Source organism: Dermacentor andersoni, chromosome 1 (assembly GCF_023375885.2).
Source record: "Dermacentor andersoni chromosome 1, qqDerAnde1_hic_scaffold, whole genome shotgun sequence".
NCBI lineage: Eukaryota > Metazoa > Arthropoda > Arachnida > Ixodida > Ixodidae > Dermacentor > Dermacentor andersoni.
Window position 1 is genome coordinate 203661632 of NC_092814.1, and position 20282 is coordinate 203681913.

Consider the following 20282-nt stretch of genomic DNA (forward strand, 5'->3'; position numbering starts at 1 on the left):
CATACGCAAGCACGAAAGCAATGCAATCTTTTTTGCAATTTGGTAATTGTCATTAGGTTTATGTCGCACAAAAGGCACACAGATATAAACTGAAGCAGGCCACTTTTTATGTGTCATTATGCAGAGAGTAAGAGTACAGATCAATCCTTGCCACATTCAGAATGCTATTAATTTTAGCCGTAAAAGGACACTAGGGGCAAATAAGTTTGGCGTGAGTGACGGGTCCTGCAAATATCAGCATTTGTTCTACAGCAAGGGATGACTTAGTCACGGTGAATGTCGCAAGTGGAGACAGCAGGTCATCTAAGAAAATGGGCAGGGAGATGTCATCCAAGTGTTGGGATCATGCCTATCGAGCACTATAGCATTTGCTAACTCGAATGACTGTGCCACAGTCCCGCAAATATCGCCAACAGTGTGAAGTAGCAGCACCACTGAGCTTTAACTATCGTCTTTCATGTTCAAATGCAATGCTGTAAAAGTTGTACCTTGATATAACGAAGTATTTAACTTTTCATGACCTCTTGTCCATAGAGCACCATTTATTTAGAACCTCAATATAACGGTGTGTTTCTATGCGATTTCAATATAAAGAAATTCTCTCCTGCCACAGAGGAATGCCGAGACAATAAATGAAAACTTCTGTGGACGCAGATAGTCAAATATCACCAATGTGCTTCAATGCTTAAAACAGCGGTTTCTTAATGTATCTAACGACAAGCGGCTGCTTGCACGCGCACCTCTCAAATCGCCTGCGGTGCAACAAGGGACTGCTGAAGTGGAGCTACATCGTGTTCCATATAAAGTCCAAGTGCGCTAAGATCCTATCGCACACTTTGTGCTTTAATTGCGAGTGAAAGTGTGCGAGGGTGAGACAAGAAGGATGGCAGCTTCACGAGGGCTGCCTTTCCTCACGAGCATTGTGTCCAACGAAATGCATTGTTGTTCCAGTTACTTTAAGAAACTGCTCTTTTATGCATTGAAGCACAAAAGTTACTGGAACAACAATGCATTTCAATAGATGCTTTCAAAAGCAATATCTCGGAACTGGTGCTGTCCAGAGAATTGGTTCCAAGTGGATATGCTGTGCAAACTTAGCCGCTATAATTGGTAGATGGAAATATGTGGCATAAAGTACTTAATTAAAAAGTTCACATAATTATGTTAATTATTCAAATAAACCTTTTGATTTCTCATCGAACTAACGGCTGCCTCAGTGAGTAACTTAGATCAAGGGTTAGAATTGTGCTATCTGCCATTGGCAATCTTTAAAAAATTTGGTGCAGCTAAAGAAAACCCTCTCTGTAATAGCTCATTGTACCATATCATAATCACCTGCCAGCTGCCTTTGCCTGTATGTCCCACTTCCCCTTACCCCAGTGATGAGTAGCAGGCTAGGGACACGCTCTCCAGGCTGACCTCTCCTCCTTTCTCTTCATTAAAATCTACTCCTCCTGTGTATCACCACAAAGATGCCATCTATCCCTAAGTTAGCTCAAAGCACAGATCTACCGATAAGTGCTTAGAGCTGGCTGGCATCACTGGATCACAATCGCCAGCCACCTACCTTTCTCCGTATCTCCCACTTCCCCTTACTTCAGTGAGGAGTAGCAGGTTAGAGACTCTCCAGGCCAACCTCTCCTCCTTTCTCTTCATTAAAATCCACTCCTCCTCCTAGATGTCGCCACAAAGACTCTCTATAACCCAAATTTGGCTCAAAACACCTTAGATCTATGAATAAATCCTTAGAGTTGGCATTGTTATGATCAACCTGTCGGGTGTGAAAAGCATTCAAACTGGCTTCCCCCATGTCAACATAATTGCCCTCTTCTCTGAGATAGCATCGCCCCTTTTTCACATGAGCTGACACGAAAAGGTCGATGAAGCAGGACAAACCAAAGGGTAAGAAGGCACCCTCCCCGCTCCACAAGCTGACAAAAGGGAAGACAAAGCAAAGGACAAGAAGCCGCAACCCCCCCCCCCCCGCTTTCCACAAGCTGACACAAAAGGGGAGACGAAGCAAGACAAACCAAAGGGCAAGAAAGCACCTCCCTGCTCTCCACAAGCTGACACAAAAGGGTAGACGAAGTAAGACAAACCAAAGGGCAAGAAGGTGCTCCTCCCCCCCGCTCTCCACATGCTGACACAAAATGGGAGATGAAGCAAGACAAACCAAAGGGCAAGAAGGTGCCTCCGTGCTCTCCACAAGCTGATACAAGCTCCAAAACCAAAGGGCAAGAAGCCCCCCCCCCCCTCGCTCTCCACAAGCTGATACAATAGGGTAGATGAAGAAAGACAAACTGACGCGCAAGACGGCGCCACCCCGGTCCACACAAGCTGACACAAAAAAGGGACGGCGAAAGCACTGCTACTTCCACTGCCACGGGTTATTTAAGGTCGTGCTGGCCCACGTGTTACAAATAAGAACCGCTCGAGATTCAGATGAGGGTCACATCCATGTACCAAAGAAGTGAATACAACCTTTTTTTCTTTTTTTTTATCATCATCACTATGCCCGGCTACGTCGTCGTCTCCCGATTCCAGCGGTGAAGACCCACCTCACGCAATTGAGATTATATCAGTATGACTGGATCATAATCGCCTGCCACCTACCTTTCCCTGTATCTGTCACTTCCCCTTACATAAGTGAGGAGTGGCAGGCTAGAGACACGCTCTCCAGGCCGACCACTCCTGCTCTCTCTTCATTCCTCCTAGATATTACTACAAAGATGCCATATTCTTATTAGTGTGTTTCGTGTGCCCCCCCTATGTAATACCCTCTCCTAGAGGGCCTTTAGGGTATTTGAATAAATAAAATAAATAAATATCCGTGAGTTGGCTCAAAACACATTAGATCTACGGAGAAATCCTTAGAGTTGGCATCACTGCATCGTTCCGCTGAAGATTCAACGTGTACACCTGTGAGCAAAAGTATATGGACCAGGGATTGCGCAATAAAACTAATTTTCTCCTGTGTCTGTGAATGCAACTTGAAAGTAAAGATTGTAGTCCAAACTTGGCATTATGAATTTTCTAGTGCACTCTTCAGTTTCCGTTTATGCGTATTAATTATGAGGAAATTCTGTTTTATCGGCGACCCTGTGGTCTGTATACTTTTGCTCACGGGTGTACGTCAGACTCTGCCGCCGCGCTGCTATTCGTCAGACGCAGCGCCGCTGGGAAGATTTCCACCAATAGCGGACAGAACTGCGTTGTGGCGCTTCTAGACCGGTTTCTGTGGAAGCTGTGGCTGGAATATTAAATGATCCGCATCATATAAAACGTAGTCTCGCGAGTCGCATAGTTAAAACTGGTTGACGTTGAGCATTGCTCTGCGCCGTCATGCATTCGCACGTTGTCAATGGCAGGTAGAGAAAGCAGCGGCAAGTGTCCGTCAAATGCCTTATGTATGCATGCGCGAGCAAATTGGCTCGTCTATAGTCCCCATGTCCTCTCTTATCCTTAGTAGCCATGTCCCTGCTTTCAATTTCCTCGGAGGCTTCTTTATTACGAAAACTCGCCCTGCTGGGGGAGCTTTTTGAGTCGTATGTCTGTCAAGGGATCCGTTGATCCATTTAGCCTTTCCTGGTACATCTCCATAGTCGCACGTATCCATCCATAAGGTAGAGGGTAAGGATGTTGGCAAGGAGCTACTTTTCCCACAATGCCAGTGAAATCTTTCTCATTATCCCCTTTTCGAACGAGTAATTTGTGCGGTAAGCTGTCTTTTTCGTTCCAACACTTGGGCGATTTTGGCTATTCGTGCATGCATTGCTTGATATCGGTGCGCTCATTACAGCTTCAGCTCCTCTTTGTATCGGTGGCATTCGTGGGGTAACTATGGAGGGATACGTGGCAAGCGTATCGCGCTTATATGGAAGGCTCTCCTGCATTCTGACTTGTATATGGCTCGCACTAAAGTCAGCTGCGAAGAGCACAACGTGGCGAAGACAGTAATAAGTTAGCACACCTTTGGCCATCTGCCATGTCATGCTGAATGCTCTGGCTCTCGTCAAACACCGAGGTTAAGTAGCATTGGGCTTTGCCAGTCCTTGGCAGAGGAAACACTAGGAAATAAGGTATGCCGTGCTTAAGTCTTGCCTGTTCTTCTACGTTGTAGTTCTAAGTGCCCGTGGCAGAAAATGCCGCCCACCACTCCGTCCTTTAACAAGCACTGCTTTGTTTTTGCGCTTTCCTTTCACCTAGTTTACATAGTGACCATGTTTGTCTGCTTGTCATTTTTTTTTAATCTGTCGTGAATACACCTATTTGTTAAGATCCGTAGTGTGAAATTTTTAAGCGTGCAGCTCTAAGACAATCGAGCGGTGCACGAGTGAGGGCTTTAAGGCAAGCTCACTGTGCTCAAGTTATCCGGCAGCAGCCTGAAAAATAACAGAGCACAAAGTCCACGCGGCGCGCATGGAGTGCGTGCCACGATGAAAGGGCTCGCGCTTATGTAAAAGGCTTGACTGTGTGCATGCTCGTAAAGGCGGCACGATTCGGCATACTTACATTAGTGCTGCACGCAGGGGCTGTTGAAAGAGACGTTGGAGAAGCACCCCCAAGAGCAAATGAAAGGGCAGCGAGAATCAGTGACCAGCTTTCTGTCATCACTACGCTTGGAAAGTGTGTCTGCCTGTGCGTACAGTATTATTTCTTATTTTTGAATCATGAATTAAGCGATTTCATATTTTTGTCGTCAGGCTGATACTTGCAAACAAATATGCAGCCTTAGAACAGAGAGATGACATAATGGAATGAAACCGTAACTAGGCTGGCTTCACAGGCAGCAATTGAAGTGGGAGGCAAGGCACCAAAGCAACCAGTAGGCAAGCTCTCGCAAGTAACAAAGGACCTAATAAAGAAGCGGCAAAGAATGAAAGTGTCCAACTCGAGAGATAAGATAGAATTCGCCGAACTGTCAAAACTGATAAACAAGGCGGAAGTAAGTGATATTCGAAACTATAACGTGAGAAAGACTGAAGAAGCCGTAAAAAATGGACGCAGCCTGAAATTAGTGAGAAGGAAACTTGGCATAGGACAAACCCAGATATATGCACTGAAAGATAAGGAGGGTAATATCTTCAGCAATACCGAAGGTATAGTAAAAGCAGCGGAAGAGTTCTATACTGACCTATACAGTACGCCGAGGAGCCATGATACCTCCATTCGAAGCAGTAATGAACAGGTTGCAGGGACTCCTCCTGTAACTAGCGATGAGGTCAGAAAGGCCTTGCAAGACGTGAAACGAGGAAGAGCGGCAGGAAAAGATGGAATAACAGTTGATTTAATAAAAGATGTAGGCGACATACTGCTTGGAAAGCTGGCGGCTCTATATACGAAGTGTCTATCGACTGCAAGGGCCTCGGAAAACTGGAAGAATGCAAACATTATACTAATCCATGAAAAGGGAGACGTTAAAGAATTGAAAAATTATAGACCCATTAGCTTACTCCCAGTATTATATGAAGTATTCACCAAAATAATCGCCAATAGAATAAGGGGAACACTGGACTTTAGTCAACCAAGAACAGGCTGGCTTCAGGAAGGGATACTCTACAATGGATCACATCCATGTCATCAATCAGGTAATCGAGAAATCCGCAGAGTACAATAAACCTCTATATATGGCTTTCATAGATTACGAAAAGGCATTTGATTCAGTAGAGATACCAGCAGTCATAGAGGTATTACGTAATCAAGGAGTACAGACCGCTTATGTAAATACCTTGGAAAATATCTACGAGATTCCACAGCTACCTTAACTGTACACTAGAAAAGCAAGAAAACTATAAAGAAAGGGGTCAGGTAGGGAGACACAATTTCTCCAATGCTATTCACTGCTTGCTTGGAAGAAGTATTCAAGCTAATAAACTGGGAAGGCTTAGGAGTAAGGACCCACGGCGAATATCTCTGCAACCTTTGGTTTGCCAATAACATTGTTCTAAGCAACACTGCGGACGAGTTACAACAAATGATTGAGGACCTTAACAGAGAGAGTATTAGAGTGGTGTTGAAGATTGATATGCAGGAAACAAATGTAATTATGAAAAAATTGGCAAGAGAACAAGAGTTTTTAAGATCGCCAGTCAGCCTCTAGAGTTTGTGAAGGAGTACGTTTACCTAGGTCAACTAATCGCAGGGAACCCTGATCATGAGAAGGAAATTCATAGAAGAATAAAAATGGCTTGGATCGCATACGGCAGACATTGTCAGCTCCTGACTGGAAGCTTACCATTATCATTGAAAAGGGAGGTGTACAATCAGTGCATTTTACCAGTGCTGACACATGGGGCACAGACTTGGAGATTGACAAAGAAGCTTGATACCAAGTTAAGGAACGCGCAAAGAGCGATAGAAAGAAGAATGCTAGTCATAACATTAAGAGACAGAAAGAGAGCGGTTTGGATCAGAGATCAAACGGGTATAACCGATGTTCTAATTTACTAAGAGGGAGAAATCTCGGTGCCCTTCCACTCTGTGAAGGATGACAAGCGAAGCTGTGTATGTGGGCCCCTTAATGGCGAACTGCACCTCCGCCGCGGGTCGGTCCGGCACTGCACTACCTTCATGATCGGCCCACGTATGTGGAGTGCTTAACGCCTGCTTTATCTCCGCCGCTGGTCGGGCCGATATTGCATTAGCTTCAGGATTGGCCCACATGGGGAGCGTTTAACGCCTGCTTCACCTCCGACGCGGGTCGGTCCGGCATTGAACCAGCTTCGGGATCGGCCCACGTATGGGAAGTTTTTGCTTACCACGCCAACGACACGAAAATTTCCTTGGATATTGGATAGTAGAGGTATACGCGCCGTGCACGCCGACGGACGCGCCACTCGTGGCGGCCTTGAGCACAACACGCGGGAGAGGAGCCTGGCGCGCGCCGTAGTTTGTTGTGTCGTACCGTGCTCCTCTGTCTTATTCACGTTTTCAGAGCAAGATAGGCAACACCAGTCGCACGTGTGGGGTGGCCAAAGCTTCAGGGAATGTCGAAGAAGAATTGTTGCAGGGTGGGGGGCTCAAATACCGGTGAAAACGTGCCGGCGATACGGTTCTAATCATTCCCGGCAAAGCCTCATCAGCGGGAGCAACAGTAGCAAAAATGGATCGTCGCTTCGAAGGGAAATTTCTTGTTCTCATCCTTTCCTTTGTCTCGTCGATGTTTTTTTTTTTCACTCGGTCATAGTTAAACGCGTGAGCAACGAAGTTCGTCTGCAGTGCAGCATGAAGTTTAAAGGCATTTCGCTAAAGTTCGGAATGCTGTTTGCAGCTTATAGTGTTTTCCGCTTCTTTACCGCGTTGCGCTAGCTAGGCAGCACGACTGCACGACCGCATTGCGTTGTATGTTAAAGCTACTGAAGTTTGCAAGAAATGAAATTGTTGGTTTCATGTGGCGCGGTAAATCCTCGCACCAGCTGTCGCGCACTTCATGCTTTTACATCTATTTTATGCGTGACTTTGCACATGTTTAACTGTTGCTAGTTGCTCCATGCATAACTCTTGTCGATTCTTTTGAGCTGCGAAGTTCTCACCCTGCCTTGTTTGTAAAGGGTATAAATCACGCTGTGTCTTATCGGAATGATACCAAGGAAGTGCTTCTTTACAGATTTATTCTTTTCGCCCAAGGGCATCTTAGATATTGTTTGCGTTTTTGGAAATGTGTTTAGAAAATAGGTAGTTCAGGTCGAGAATTGCTAATATAGCTGCTGCTTATGGTACTTTTGTTCCATTTCTCGCTGAAATGTCCCGCTGAAATGTTTCTCGCTGAATGCAAGTAATCCGATTACCCAACAAGTTGAACGGCCCGTATCCAGCGCTCTCGCCTTTCCCCTTCATACGATGGCGATGGAAATCGGTAAAACTGAACGTTATTATTCCGTCCTTCAAGTTCATGGCAATTTACAACACAACAGTAGCGTCGATTGCGGCGTTTCTTCGTAGCGAGCGGAGCTATCCCGGTTGCCGTCGTTTCCGCCATCAGTCTGAAGAGTGAGCCAGCAAGCGCTTTATGGCAGTTCGGCGGCCCGATCGACTATCGTAGAAATCCATAGCTCTCTGTCTGGGTGTTAAATGCGCAAAACACTCGCAATATGGACCAAAATCTAGTTAAATCGTTGTTTCGCAGTCGCTAGCTGCATAGGCAACTTAGCAAGAGAGTCGGGCTTCGCACTACTCAATTACTGCCTCTTCGCACCGGCAGGTGGCGCTACGCGTCTCGCAAAACTCCAGAGTCTGACGTCCATGCAGCAGAATTGCACCGGCGGTACAGCACTAACACGCGCTTTTATTAACCCGTGTGTTTGGTGACTTCGTTGGCTAGTGTACGCGTTTCCATCAATAAATTGGCAATTACTCTTCCTGAGGCGACTTCGACTGCACTTATTCGGCGATGTCACATGTATTCATCGGCAGAAAAATCACAACGGCATATGCAGGGATTGCACCGTGCGGATTTGTTTGATATAAGTCTGCACTAACGACGGGTGCTTATTATTCAGGTACAGAAGCAGCATGGGCACGTTGCAAGTGCTAGGCGGCGCCCTGTATTTCCGACCCCTAGCGCCATCTGACGAATAGTCGCGCGAATGCGGTAGGATTACTCACCGCTGGGATTACTCACGGCGTCAGCAGCTCGCGCTGCGTGTTTGGCGCCCTGTCAAACGGTAGCGATGGCGCGAAAAAGCGTGCCGATATTAATTTTAACCGGGTTTCGGGAATTACAAGATCTTGACAGCATTTTTCATGAAAGGAATTTAGAGAAAAGAAATGGGGCACGTCTACGACGTGAGGGAAGTGTTGAAGTCGGACTGATCGGAAGTGACTGCTAGGTGTATTCCGCAAACGAAAAATAACGCACCAGCGAGATGCGTGAAGCTCAGCGTAAGTTAGTTATCTACGGTGTGGACGCATGAAATTATAGGGAACATTGATTCTTGAAATTCGGCGACAGCAGACAAATCCTAGCGTGGAGCTGCGATTGCCATGCTGGCATCGCAGGGAAGTGCAAGCACGCCACGGTAGTTTCCCTGTACATACAGGACGGCAAATGCGAATCCAAAACATCTCATCCAAGAACGTGGGGCGTACGAACGACTCGTAAGACCAACCGGAGGTGTTCTAACGTTGCTCACCCCAAACACAAAAAAGGTGAGGAACTTACCAGTAGTGTTAGACTACGCTGGGAAAATATTTTCGCCCAAGTTACTGGAAGTTCGATACTTTTATGTTGCGATTTTTCATTGCATGCAAAGGAGGTTCCAACAAACCACGGCGTGAAATATTTCGGTGATTTCAACTGCCCCTTAGCTGATATGCTGGGCGCGGAAGGGTGTATGCCAGCTGAACCAGCTGCAACTCCTCCTCGTAGCTCCCAGCAAGCCCTAGCGCTGTTTGAATGGGAGAAGATTGGGAGAGTTCCACAGCTTTACTGCGGTACAGTGAGGAAACAAACTACTTTGTTTGCTGCATATCCTGGTCCCGTTGCTACCATCATTGCTGTAAAAGTAACAAATTCAGCGTTAACGCACTTGGCATAACGCTGGAACATAAAACAGCTTATGCCGTCGGACGAGCGCGATCCAGTGTTGATGCCGTAGTGGTTGCACTTCGGCATTGCTCAGAAAAGGCAACAGCTACGCGCGAAACAGTGCACAGACAGGCTTTCCGAACGCATTAGGGCCGGTTGTATCCTGCCGGGCCCGCGCTCGCCGCCGCGAGGGGCGCCCTAGCTAGTAGGCGCGGGAACTATGTTCGCAACCTGCCTATTGCGGCAAGGGTAGAATAAAAAAAAAACCATCGAGAGATCGCATAACTCAACAAAATTTATCGGCTAATGAACATGAGCTCCACGTCATGTAAATGGGGTTCATGGCGTTTGTCTGCGGGACACACCTTGCACGTATGTGGACCATGTTGTCCCAAAGACCGGTAATATCGTGCTCATACCCGCTCGCACAGAAGTCAGCATCTTCCCTACAGCTGTCACCGCGGAAGAAGCAGCCTGGCACCCGAACAAAGGAGAAATCGCAGCCGCGAACTTCAGCCATTATTGCTGCAAAGGGTTGTCGTCTGCTACTGCTCCCGCGTGTACCGTTGGAAGCGTCCGCTAGGCGGCTTTCAGTGGCGCCTCTATACATAGAGTTTCTCACTATACCTAGAGGGAAATCTGGCGCTGCTGCGCTGTGGTATGCATGGGAATGCCGGTATATTGTGGATTCGGATTGGCATCGTTCTCGTAGAGACAGGACACCTTGAAGACGCGCTTGGCAAGTACCGTTCCGTCTGTCACAATGATTCATTTTCTACTAGAACAGCACGTAAAAAGCTGTTTTAGCTTTATTATTACGCGAAAACATGTTTTGTTGAACTATGAGAACTTGTTATTGTGTGTACGACTACATGTTACGTAAAAAGTATCAGTGGGCCGCTAAAGTTGGAGGACAGACGACAAGGTTCGCGCTCGCTTTGAAACAGTTGGTCGTTTGTTCTTGCTTTTCTTCACATGGTCATGCATCGTGGGTGAGTAGAGATGTAATATGCGTGAATGGAAACATTTTATTAAGATTTTACTTTGAGAACGCGTTATTTGCGTAGCCATATCCACGTTTTAGACAAAGCCTCTTACAACACCAGCCAACACGAGCCTCGCAGACACATATACCGTCATTCCCATGACGGCACGGTGCCCCCTTAAGAAACTCCCATAGACGGTGGCGCCAGATTACCCTTTAGGTGTTAGAGTGAGAAACTCTATGCCTCTATAGGCGGTGCACGAGGCGTATACAGCTTCGCTGTAAAAGTGGAGCTGGGCAGGTCATGTAATGTGCAGGTTAGACAACCGTTGGACCATTAGGGTTACAGAATGGGTACCAAGAGAAGGGAAACGCTGTCGAGGACGGCATCAGACTATAGGTGGAGCGATAAAATTAGGAAATTCGCGGGCGCAAGTTGGAATCAGTTGGCGCAGGACAGGGGTAATTGGAAATCGCAAGGAGAGGCCTTCGTCCTGCAGTGGACATACAATAGGCTGCTGCTGCTGCTGCTGATGATGATGATGATATTTTTGTCGCGCAAGTACTGATAGCAGCAATCTAGTAAGTCTGTTTATCTAATCAGATGAGTATATGTTGTGTGCATTAGTGGCAGGGAAAAAAAATCCGGTCTGTGTGGAGTTGAATTCCACACATTACAGGGCGGACTGAAGTTCCGTGTTAAATTCCTTATGATGGTGTGCTATAGACCCTTTTCGCAGAGGAGTTTGCTCCAGAAGAACCAGATGGCGCTTTCTGCGGCGAGCCATGGCGCGCCGCTTACACGCCGCATATTCTCTCTATTGCCTCAGCGTATTCTCTCTCTATTGCCTTACGCCTCAGCATATTCTCTCTATTGCCTTACGCGCCGCATATTCTCTCTATTGCCTATTCTCTCGCGCCGCAAAACTCTCTATTGCCTCAGCGAAGGAGCACGGATACGAAACCATGAGAGCTTCTGCCGTGCGATCAGCTTTCGGAAATGCAACTGGGTGTTCACTAACGGACTGTTCTCTTTCATGCTGCAAAATCTGGAACGGCAGAGGGAAGACGTGCGCAGTAGTAGGCTACCAAAATAGTTTCTAATATATTAATGGATAGAACTAATCTGTGTAACCAAGTGCACGGATCGCTGCAACATAAGGACTGGTTCTTCGCAATGCACGGCTTTTCTCGAGGATAAAAAAGTTCACTCATCCGCCAGCGTTCTATCGCTAGCGTCCAGAAAAAGGAACTCCAACACCGGAACGTCAGCAAGAGTTGAGCATACCGCTCGTCACACAGTGACAAAGGGAGTAGCGCCAATGCTTGGCATAGTAAATTTCTCGCACGTTATCTACACACATCCTCCGCAACTCACACGCAAACTTAAGCCCACTATATCGCCAGCTTATCAAGGAGAAATAAATGGGCGCATACTTAAATCAATGGGTCGAAGTATGGGCGACAGCCACTACACCAACAATACACGAATGTTAGGAGCTGAACGTGAGGGTCCACAGTGTAAGCGAGTGACTAGCGATAATACGTCATTGCTACAAGCTATCACAAAGTACAGAACATCGAAATTATATGCCCTTGTACGCAGCAAGAAGAAATCTATCGCAACTGAGCACACCCGCGAGCGATTAGGCAGAAAATCAGTGACCACACCGAGGAATTTTCCTGAGTCAGAAACATGACAAGCCGCTGCATCAAAGTGTTAGTCAAATAAAGAACGGAGACCAAGACGCACGGATCCTGATTTAATTCACAAGCGGAAAGTTTGAACAGCTTGGGATACATTTCTAGCCCCGCTTCTATTGCAGCACCGTATACGCTGCTTGCGACATTTGGACGAGGCGTAACGAGCTTCGAAATGCTTTCGTGTCCTCTGAAGCTGTGACCAAAGCTTCGTGTCGTCCACGCAGTCACCGTCTACGATATCCGCCAAATGAGATTTTTTTTTTTGCTGAGCCGCACCGGGTGCCGTGTACATACAATGTAAACACGGAGGCAGCTGAGGTAAGCAATGGATGCGTCACCACGTGATCAAACATGCCGACACCTACTGGATCGCCGTGAAATGGGACTATACAATATTATACCGTAATATATTACATACGTGCATACCGTACATGCTTTGCGGAAATCTGAACGGCGATGCAGGGAACGTATACGTGACAGGAAACGTTAGAATCGCACGGGCAAAATGTATATGCGCGCACGCCTTGAAATTTAGTGGTGGTATTACTAGAATATTTTTTTATTCTAGCACCCGCGTTTAGAACAAGGCCTGCGTTCCGCTTGCGTGCACGCGAGCCGCTTGGGTAGCTGCAAAAGCCGTGCAGACTTTTGGTTTTTGGATATATATACGCAAGCCGCTTGCGTCTCCTAATTACATCTGTGTCAACCCAAAGAACACGTATGGCAGGTATGGCTCTGCGCGCGCCCAGTGTTGGAAGTCACGTGATCTATGCTTTGGAAGCGTGGTATAGTTGAAGGGGCAGCACGAAATGATCGGCTTTGGGATAAGCGCGTGCGCCCAGCTGCCAGCGTCACGCCTGCAGCTTTTGACCGCGAATGGTCGTCGAGAGAACTGTTTTCATGTATGTCTCTGGGCGCATGATAACACGCTTGTTAATAAACGAAAGTTCACTGCAATTCCTACTACCCACAAAACTGCGAGCTTTACTTCGTGTAATAGTCGAATACTAGCTTAGATATAGCTGTCAACGCTTCGACTTTCGAGCAAATCTGAAACTTATTTTACTTCCCTGTATCGATTCGCACGGTGACGCCGAGCCGTCTCATGCACGGACGCTAAAGCTAAAAGCCACCGCGTTTCTTGTTTTCTTTTTGTTCTGCAGCCAACGACACAACGCAGTGCAGCTTCTGTAAGTCATACCTAGACTACGTCGAGAGGTGCCTGATGAACAGAAGTGCTGTAAGTATATTTCCGGTGCACCCATAACAGTTCCGATGCCTCTTCATTGCTTATACGACTTCTGTGTGTCAGGTTTACCACATTCCGTGACTAATTGGCACAACGTGCGGAAGGAGGTAGACTTGTATGCAACGCGGTGAAATCTTGGTAGACGTGTTCCATATAGCTTAGTTGAACACAAGATCAGCTGCATTATAGAATGTTCAAATTCGTTGCGCAACTTATATTTAACAAAATCTGAAACGTATTTGCAGGTTTGGAGTCGTTGTTTGATTGTCGTTCTTTATTAGCATCAGCGAAACCCGCGTGCTTTCAATCGGTCTCGCATGTTGGTATTGTCCAATTGATGCATATGACGCTGCGCGGCCAAAGCGCGACGTCACGAAGATGCGGTTGTTGCACTGCCATCACATTCAATGCTGGCGAAATAAATATGAAAAGCTCCTCTGGCGTAAATTTTCTCAGAATGTAAGATTAATGTGCTTGGCAAAGATTTTGAAAGCTATTTGGCAGTCGTTATCGTTTAAAGTGGCGAGCAACGAAGAGGAAGAGACATGTCAACTACTGTTTCTATCTTCTTTCTCTCTGCTCCGTTTGTCCGAACGTTGCACCGCCATGTTTCTTTATTAACATTCAGCTTGAAATCGTACGCGGCGTACACAGGTACGCACACATTACAGGCGCGCGCCTTCGTATGTGTGTGCGTGTGCGTGCGTGTGAGGAGACTGTTCGCGCACATCTCTTTGCCGACATATACTCCGTTTCATACATCAGATGCAATGCCGTGGAAGCTACGCAAGAAGTTCGGTCACCAAAATGTATCACTCCGCGCGTTCCGTCTATGCTTCGCTGCTCGCCAGCGGCGTTTGCTCGCGCGAGCATGCACGTGTATATGCACCATAACGGGAGGCCGCCGCGAAGAGCCGAAACAAGAGAGAGAGAGAGAGAGAAAACACACACACACAAAAAAAGAAACGAAAAGCAAATTGATCTAAAGCGACGTGTTAGCAGCCGTATAAGTGCATAGCTTATTTCTAAGAATTGAATAATTTTTTTTCATCTAGAATTGAGCCTATATACATTTTCACAAAAATCGGCCAGAAAACACTGCACCATTCCTAAGCGCGAACGCAACCACTGCCAGAAGTCTCTAGCCTCCACAGCGTTGCATTCGATGTATGAAACGTGGTACACGTATAGAAACAAGCGAGTTCGGTACAGGATAAGTCGCGAGCCTTTTTTACGCTTCCGCGAAAGGCAGAACGCGGTCCAAGCTTGCACGGGCAATAAATCACATCGTTTCGTTCCCAGGCGCAGGTAATGTACCGGGTGAGCGTGGTGTGCGAGTTTTTCTACACCACCATAGAGGAACCCTGCCGTCTGGCCGTGGACAAAAACGCTAACATCATCTATGCCGGCCTCAAGTATCGCAGTGACCCTGCCCTGCTTTGTGGCGTTATGACGCTCTGCCCGCGTAAGTCATCTGCAGTATACATAAGGTAGTTAAAGCGAACACCTGTATAAGCATACCGTATACGAAGTTGGCGTTACCATGTCCTGAAGAAATGGACAGTGTTTCTGACCAAATGACCCGCCGCGGTCTTATATATGTAGTGGCTATGGCGCTGCGCTTCTTAGCTCTAGGTCGCGGGTTCGATCCTGACAGCGGGGGCCGCATTTCGATGGGAGCGAAATGCAAAAACGCTCGCATACTCAGAGTTAGGTTCACGTTAAGGAATCCTAGCTGGTCAAGATTAATCCGGAGGTACCACGGCATGCCTCATGATCAGATTGCGGTTTTAACACGTAAAACCCCGGATTATATTTTTTAAATTCTTACCACATTGAAAACGTGAAGCAAAATAATGTTGACAATTTTCATAAAAACGCGCCAAAGACGAGGACGAGAGGAACACACACGACAGTACTGGCGCTACTTTTCGTGTGTATGATGATCAGCGCATGATGTATACGTGATGCGCAGTGCATTAAAAAAAAAAAAAAAAAGTAGCGCCAGTCCTTCTGTACGTGTTCCTTTTGTCCTCGTCTTTAGCGCATTTTTATGAAAACTGTCAAGATGAAGCAACTCGCCCAAACCAAGGCATTCTTGCGACAAAAGTTATGTTTTACAGCGATTGCGATTTACAGCGACAGCGATTGTTTTACAGAGGCTTGCAATGTCATGTGAGCACCATTATTCACGACATGCCGCGCCACCTGCAGCGCATAGGGACGTAATTTTTTTTTCCAACATTTCTGGGCTCTCTTCAGAGCTCAGAAAAGACTCGCGTTGAAGATAATGACATGGAAACAACTTCATTTGGTGTACGTTTCTGAGAAACCTTCTCAAATGCGTGACTCATGAGCTAAAATTAATGTTTTTTTTTAATTAAACGTAACTAATTTACCAACTAATCGCACTTTAAAAAACAGTATGTGTAACTCAAGACGACTACGAATTATATATGCCATGTGTCCGTCTTATCTAAGGTGTGCCACCCTATTTTTGAAGTTTGGTTCTGGTTACGTGAAGCACCTGGTAGATCGTGCGTGAATTTGTATTCTGAAAACATTGTTTTCTTTAGGAAGAACTTGTTAGTTAGGTTTCAAATTGCGTATTTCACTATTGTATAGTTGTTTTCTGAGGCGAAATGGGTGCTTATGGACAACGCCTGATAGTGTATCTGTGAGTTATAATTTTTTTTCGCGCTGACACTGTCTCGCTGCTTTCTATTTCAGAGGCATCCACTGCACATAGGCGAAAACTTTCTGGAGAGCCTTCGTCGACAGGTTGTGACTTCAACCCAACGATTGAACCATAACTTGTTAGATGTCCCAGTGCTATATACGATGAGACGAATCGGAAACTCCTCTACAAAAGATGATGAAACTATTCATCGCTAATCGCATAAATCACGTTCCAATCACACGCTCCAGAGGCGTGCAATTGATTTGGAAATCCAATGAATGCAGAGGATCGAGGAAACTCGGTGTCACAATTTTATACGACGTATAGTCGCATACATAATAAAACGAGTTATCCAACTATCGATGACTATTTTGTCCCCCTACTTGATTTGGTGACAAAGCGAGGTGGAAAATGCAGGGGTATCTGCCTACCTGCCGTTATGAGATAAATAACACTTGGCAAATTTGTGTTGATACATATTTGTGACTGACGCAAAACACACTGTGCGGACGAAAGGAACTGACGTGCAGATGTGGACTCCGAACTGAAAGTTTAATCAAAGCGCCGCACCATTTTTTTTTCTTTTTAATTCCACTCGTTTATTATTATTAATTTCTTTTCGAACTTCAGGCACTTTGAGCTTATCTATCTATCTAGCCTCCTACGTCGGCGAGGCTAGCGGTGCCTACCAACTTGATCCGCTGGGTGTACGCTCAGGTTTGCGTTGCTGGCGTGGTCGCAGTATTGTCGTCGTTCGAGCTCCGGGGTTAATTACCCGAGGTACTTAAAGGGTAATTGAAAGTGTAGATAGACAATCAGAAGAATCAGAAAGAAAGTGAGAGAAAGACAGCGAATTGGATGCAAAGAATGGAAGCGAAAAATACCATGGAGATTTACAAGAATGACAAAAAAGAAATTAGAAGGGAAAACCTGTACAATAACACGAAGGGAAGTGCGTTGTTATTTGAGGTTCGAGCTGGTTGCCTAAGGACAAAAACATGTCGCAGCAACTATTCGCAATTAGATGAGGCATATGTACGCTGCAGGAAAAATCCGGAGACCACTGAGCACATCCTTATGGAATACGAAGGTATTCACCCTGCGAGACCGGTACGCCGCGTACACCTTCCAGAAATGCTTGTACTTAAAGTGGACGGAAGCATCAACCGGTCAGCAGTGGAGATAACCAAGACACGTTCAGAGCATTGGCGGTAAAAAAAAAAAAAAAAAAAAAAAAGCAAGGAAGAGATTGAGACGACCGGATCATGCACCGGCATAGGTAGTGGTACAAGGTAGATAGGGGCTTTGAGAAAAAAAAAAAAGAAACTCAGTGCCCTTCCACTCTGTGAAGAAGGATGACCAGCGAAGCTGTGTATGTGGGCCCCTTAATGGCGAACTGCACCTCCGCCGTGGGTCAGCCTGACATTGCACTATCTTCGGGATCCGTCCACGTATGGGGAGGGCTTACCTCTGCCGCGGGTCGGCTCGGTATTGCACTATCTTCGGGATCAGCCATCGTAATGACGTTTTATTCTAGTAGGGCCGCGTCAGTCACGGTGCGTTCTCGACGGCACGAACGCAGGTGACGCCTGACGCGGACGCCATAGGAGAAGGCTCCAGTTTTGTGTCGATACACGGACACGATCCTAGGGGAACTAGCCCCTAACAGCTTCGCAAAAAAAAAAAAAGAAGTAAAATTAAGGAGATGTATACAAAAATGCTAGGATGAAAAGCATGTATAGCGCACCTGAATAAATCAAGCAGGTTAGATGACTATTTGTCACCGCCCGTTTCAAAGGGGATGCTAATAAATCATCATCGTCATCCGGAATGTCGACTGCGGAGCACCGTGTGGCGGTTGCCTCCGTACGAACAGCGATTCAAAAGCAAGTTTTCCACCCCGTGCACGCCAAAAGGCTCCTGACGCTCACAAAGAAAGTCTTGGAAGACCGTAGCTTCGCCGAGAACTGCATCAACTCGGACATCGCGTTTTTCAGTGGTTAACTTGAGCAGCTGGAGGATGGCATTCTACTGAAATACTACTGGGCGCTGAGTGAGAGGAACGTGTTCGCAGTAATCGAGCCGCTAGGCAAGCCCACGTTCTTTCCGACCCTCAGCATATCAGAGCTCCACAATGAGCGCCTGCTCGAAGTCATCGAGAGAGTCGAAGAGCCGTTCGAGGTGCGCCGCCGCAGCGTCGATGCCATATAGCCAGCTACCTGCAAAATGTAACTTCGATACCCACAGTACATGGGATGTGCATTTTTTAAAAATGCAAGTTAAGGCAAGGTCACTCGATTCCGGAGTGTGCAAGCAAGGCAAGATCATCACAGTGACATTGTCACATCAGAAGAAAGAACCTAGATTAATAGCACCTGCTTATCCACCAGATTTTCAAATATAATACTATTCAATTTTTTATTTTTGCACGGGCGGATCACCTGCTGTTCTCGATGTTAATTTTTGCGTGCTGAGTTCTTAGACAACGTCCACACATACCGACACGCGCCACAGGCATGCTGCGCGTGCTCGCGTTGCATGTTGTTTTTTGGCTACGTGCACGAAACGCTCGTGCATTATTGTACCCTGATTCAACTAAGGCTAAGGCGCGGGGATATATGTGTAAACCCCTTACTTAGATGCGTGCGGCGCCCCTTCGTCAGTGTTTCGTCGCCACCAGCTTAGCTAGCAAACGTACTTGCATCGAGCACTATTACATTAGCATCGAGCACTATTACATAAGCATTACAGGTAACTTGGGAAACGCGTCAAGTAAGGAAATGATAAGGATATGCCACTCCTTCGCATTATCTCAACTGGTGCTAGAACCTACGCGAGGAAATAATATATTAGATTTGCTGTTCAGTAACCTTCCCACGGTAGTTCACTCTACAATGATAGTACCTGGAATAGGGGATCATAACGCTGTCGTTTGTAACATGCACCTCACATACACTAAAATTGTTAACAGCGGCCAGCGACGCATATGTGCTTACAAAAAAGCCCGTACACTTGACATATGTAGAGCACTAGACACATATTACGATGTTTTTGAAACCTTATCAGAATCTAATGACGTACATGAACTGTGGCGCATATTTAAAAGCAAAATCTTTGAATTGCGAGAACGATACGTTCCATCGTGGTTGATGACGTCACGGCGTGGCAAAAGTAAGCCATGGTATACGAAGGAAGTACGCAAAATCGCCAAGCGAAGGCAGTATGCTTACGCTAGCTACAAAAAGAACCGGTCGGCCACAAGAAAAGTTGTAAGTTGCATCAACTTACAAAAGAAATGAAAATTGCAGTGAAACAGGCCAAGGAAAAATTTGTCGGCTCTTTCCCATCGCGAATTAAAAACCAGCCTAAAGTATTCTGGAAGCTTATCAAAATGAACAGAAAGGACAACTTATCAATTCCCCCCTTAGACGATGCTGGCATCGTTGTTCACGAAAATCTGGCCAAAGCAAAATGCTTCAACTCATTCTTTGCTTCGGTGTTCTCTGCACGTGGAAACAGCAGCAAAATGAATACGAATTTTGGCAAAATGGGTGGTGAACCAATGGAAGACATTTTAATTGATCAGAGGGGAATTGAACTGATACAAAGCGGCTGGACGTTGGTAAGGCTTGCGGTCCTGATGGCTTACCTGTTGCATTACTATCATCGTGTGCTCACTCTGTCTCAAAATATCTTCGCGTTATTTTTGATAAATCATTACAAGAAATTGCCTTACCTGATGGTTGGAAATCTGCAAATGTTGTCCCTGTGCACAAGTCTGGACCCCGTAACAATGTATTCAATTATCGACCCATTTCTTTGACATGTATTGTTTGCAAAGTGTTTGAACATATCCTTTTTACTAGCATTATAAACCACTTAAACAGATACTCACTTCTAAGTCCTCGGCAACACGGATTTCGTACGGGTTTTTCCTGCGTTACCCAGCTAACAGAACTAACATATGATATAGCAAGTGCATTAGATAACGGCTGCTTTATTGATTCGGTTTTTCTCGATTTTGAGAAAGCTTTTGATGTTGTTCCCAACGATTTATTAGTAGAGAAGTTATCATGGTATCATTTAAATACATCAGTTATTGCTTGGATTAAGGAATATTTAAGCCCAAGACACCAGA

At 46.1% G+C, this 20282-nt stretch overlaps 1 protein-coding gene across 1 annotated transcript; it reads left to right on the plus strand.

Moving 5' to 3' along the window:
- Nucleotides 1-71: 71 nt before the first annotated feature.
- LOC126547417 (uncharacterized) lies at nucleotides 72-16503 on the plus strand. Its single transcript, XM_050195413.3, has 4 exons — nucleotides 72-4638; nucleotides 13379-13455; nucleotides 14767-14929; nucleotides 16195-16503. Exons 1-4 carry the CDS (start codon nucleotides 4572-4574, stop codon nucleotides 16275-16277), a joined length of 390 nt encoding a protein of 129 aa, XP_050051370.1. The 5' UTR covers nucleotides 72-4571; the 3' UTR covers nucleotides 16278-16503.
- Nucleotides 16504-20282: the final 3779 nt, after the last annotated feature.

Excerpts from the sequence above, each read along its gene's own strand:
- LOC126547417 (XM_050195413.3), top strand. The coding sequence starts at position 4,572 with ATGAAAGGGCAGCGAGAATCAGTGACCAGCTTTCTGTCATCACTACGC. Across the intron at positions 4,639-13,378 it reads CTTGGAAAGTGTGTCTGCCT|CCAACGACACAACGCAGTGC; the intron begins GTGCGTACAGTA and ends TTTGTTCTGCAG. Across the intron at positions 14,930-16,194 it reads CGTTATGACGCTCTGCCCGC|AGGCATCCACTGCACATAGG; the intron begins GTAAGTCATCTG and ends TTTCTATTTCAG.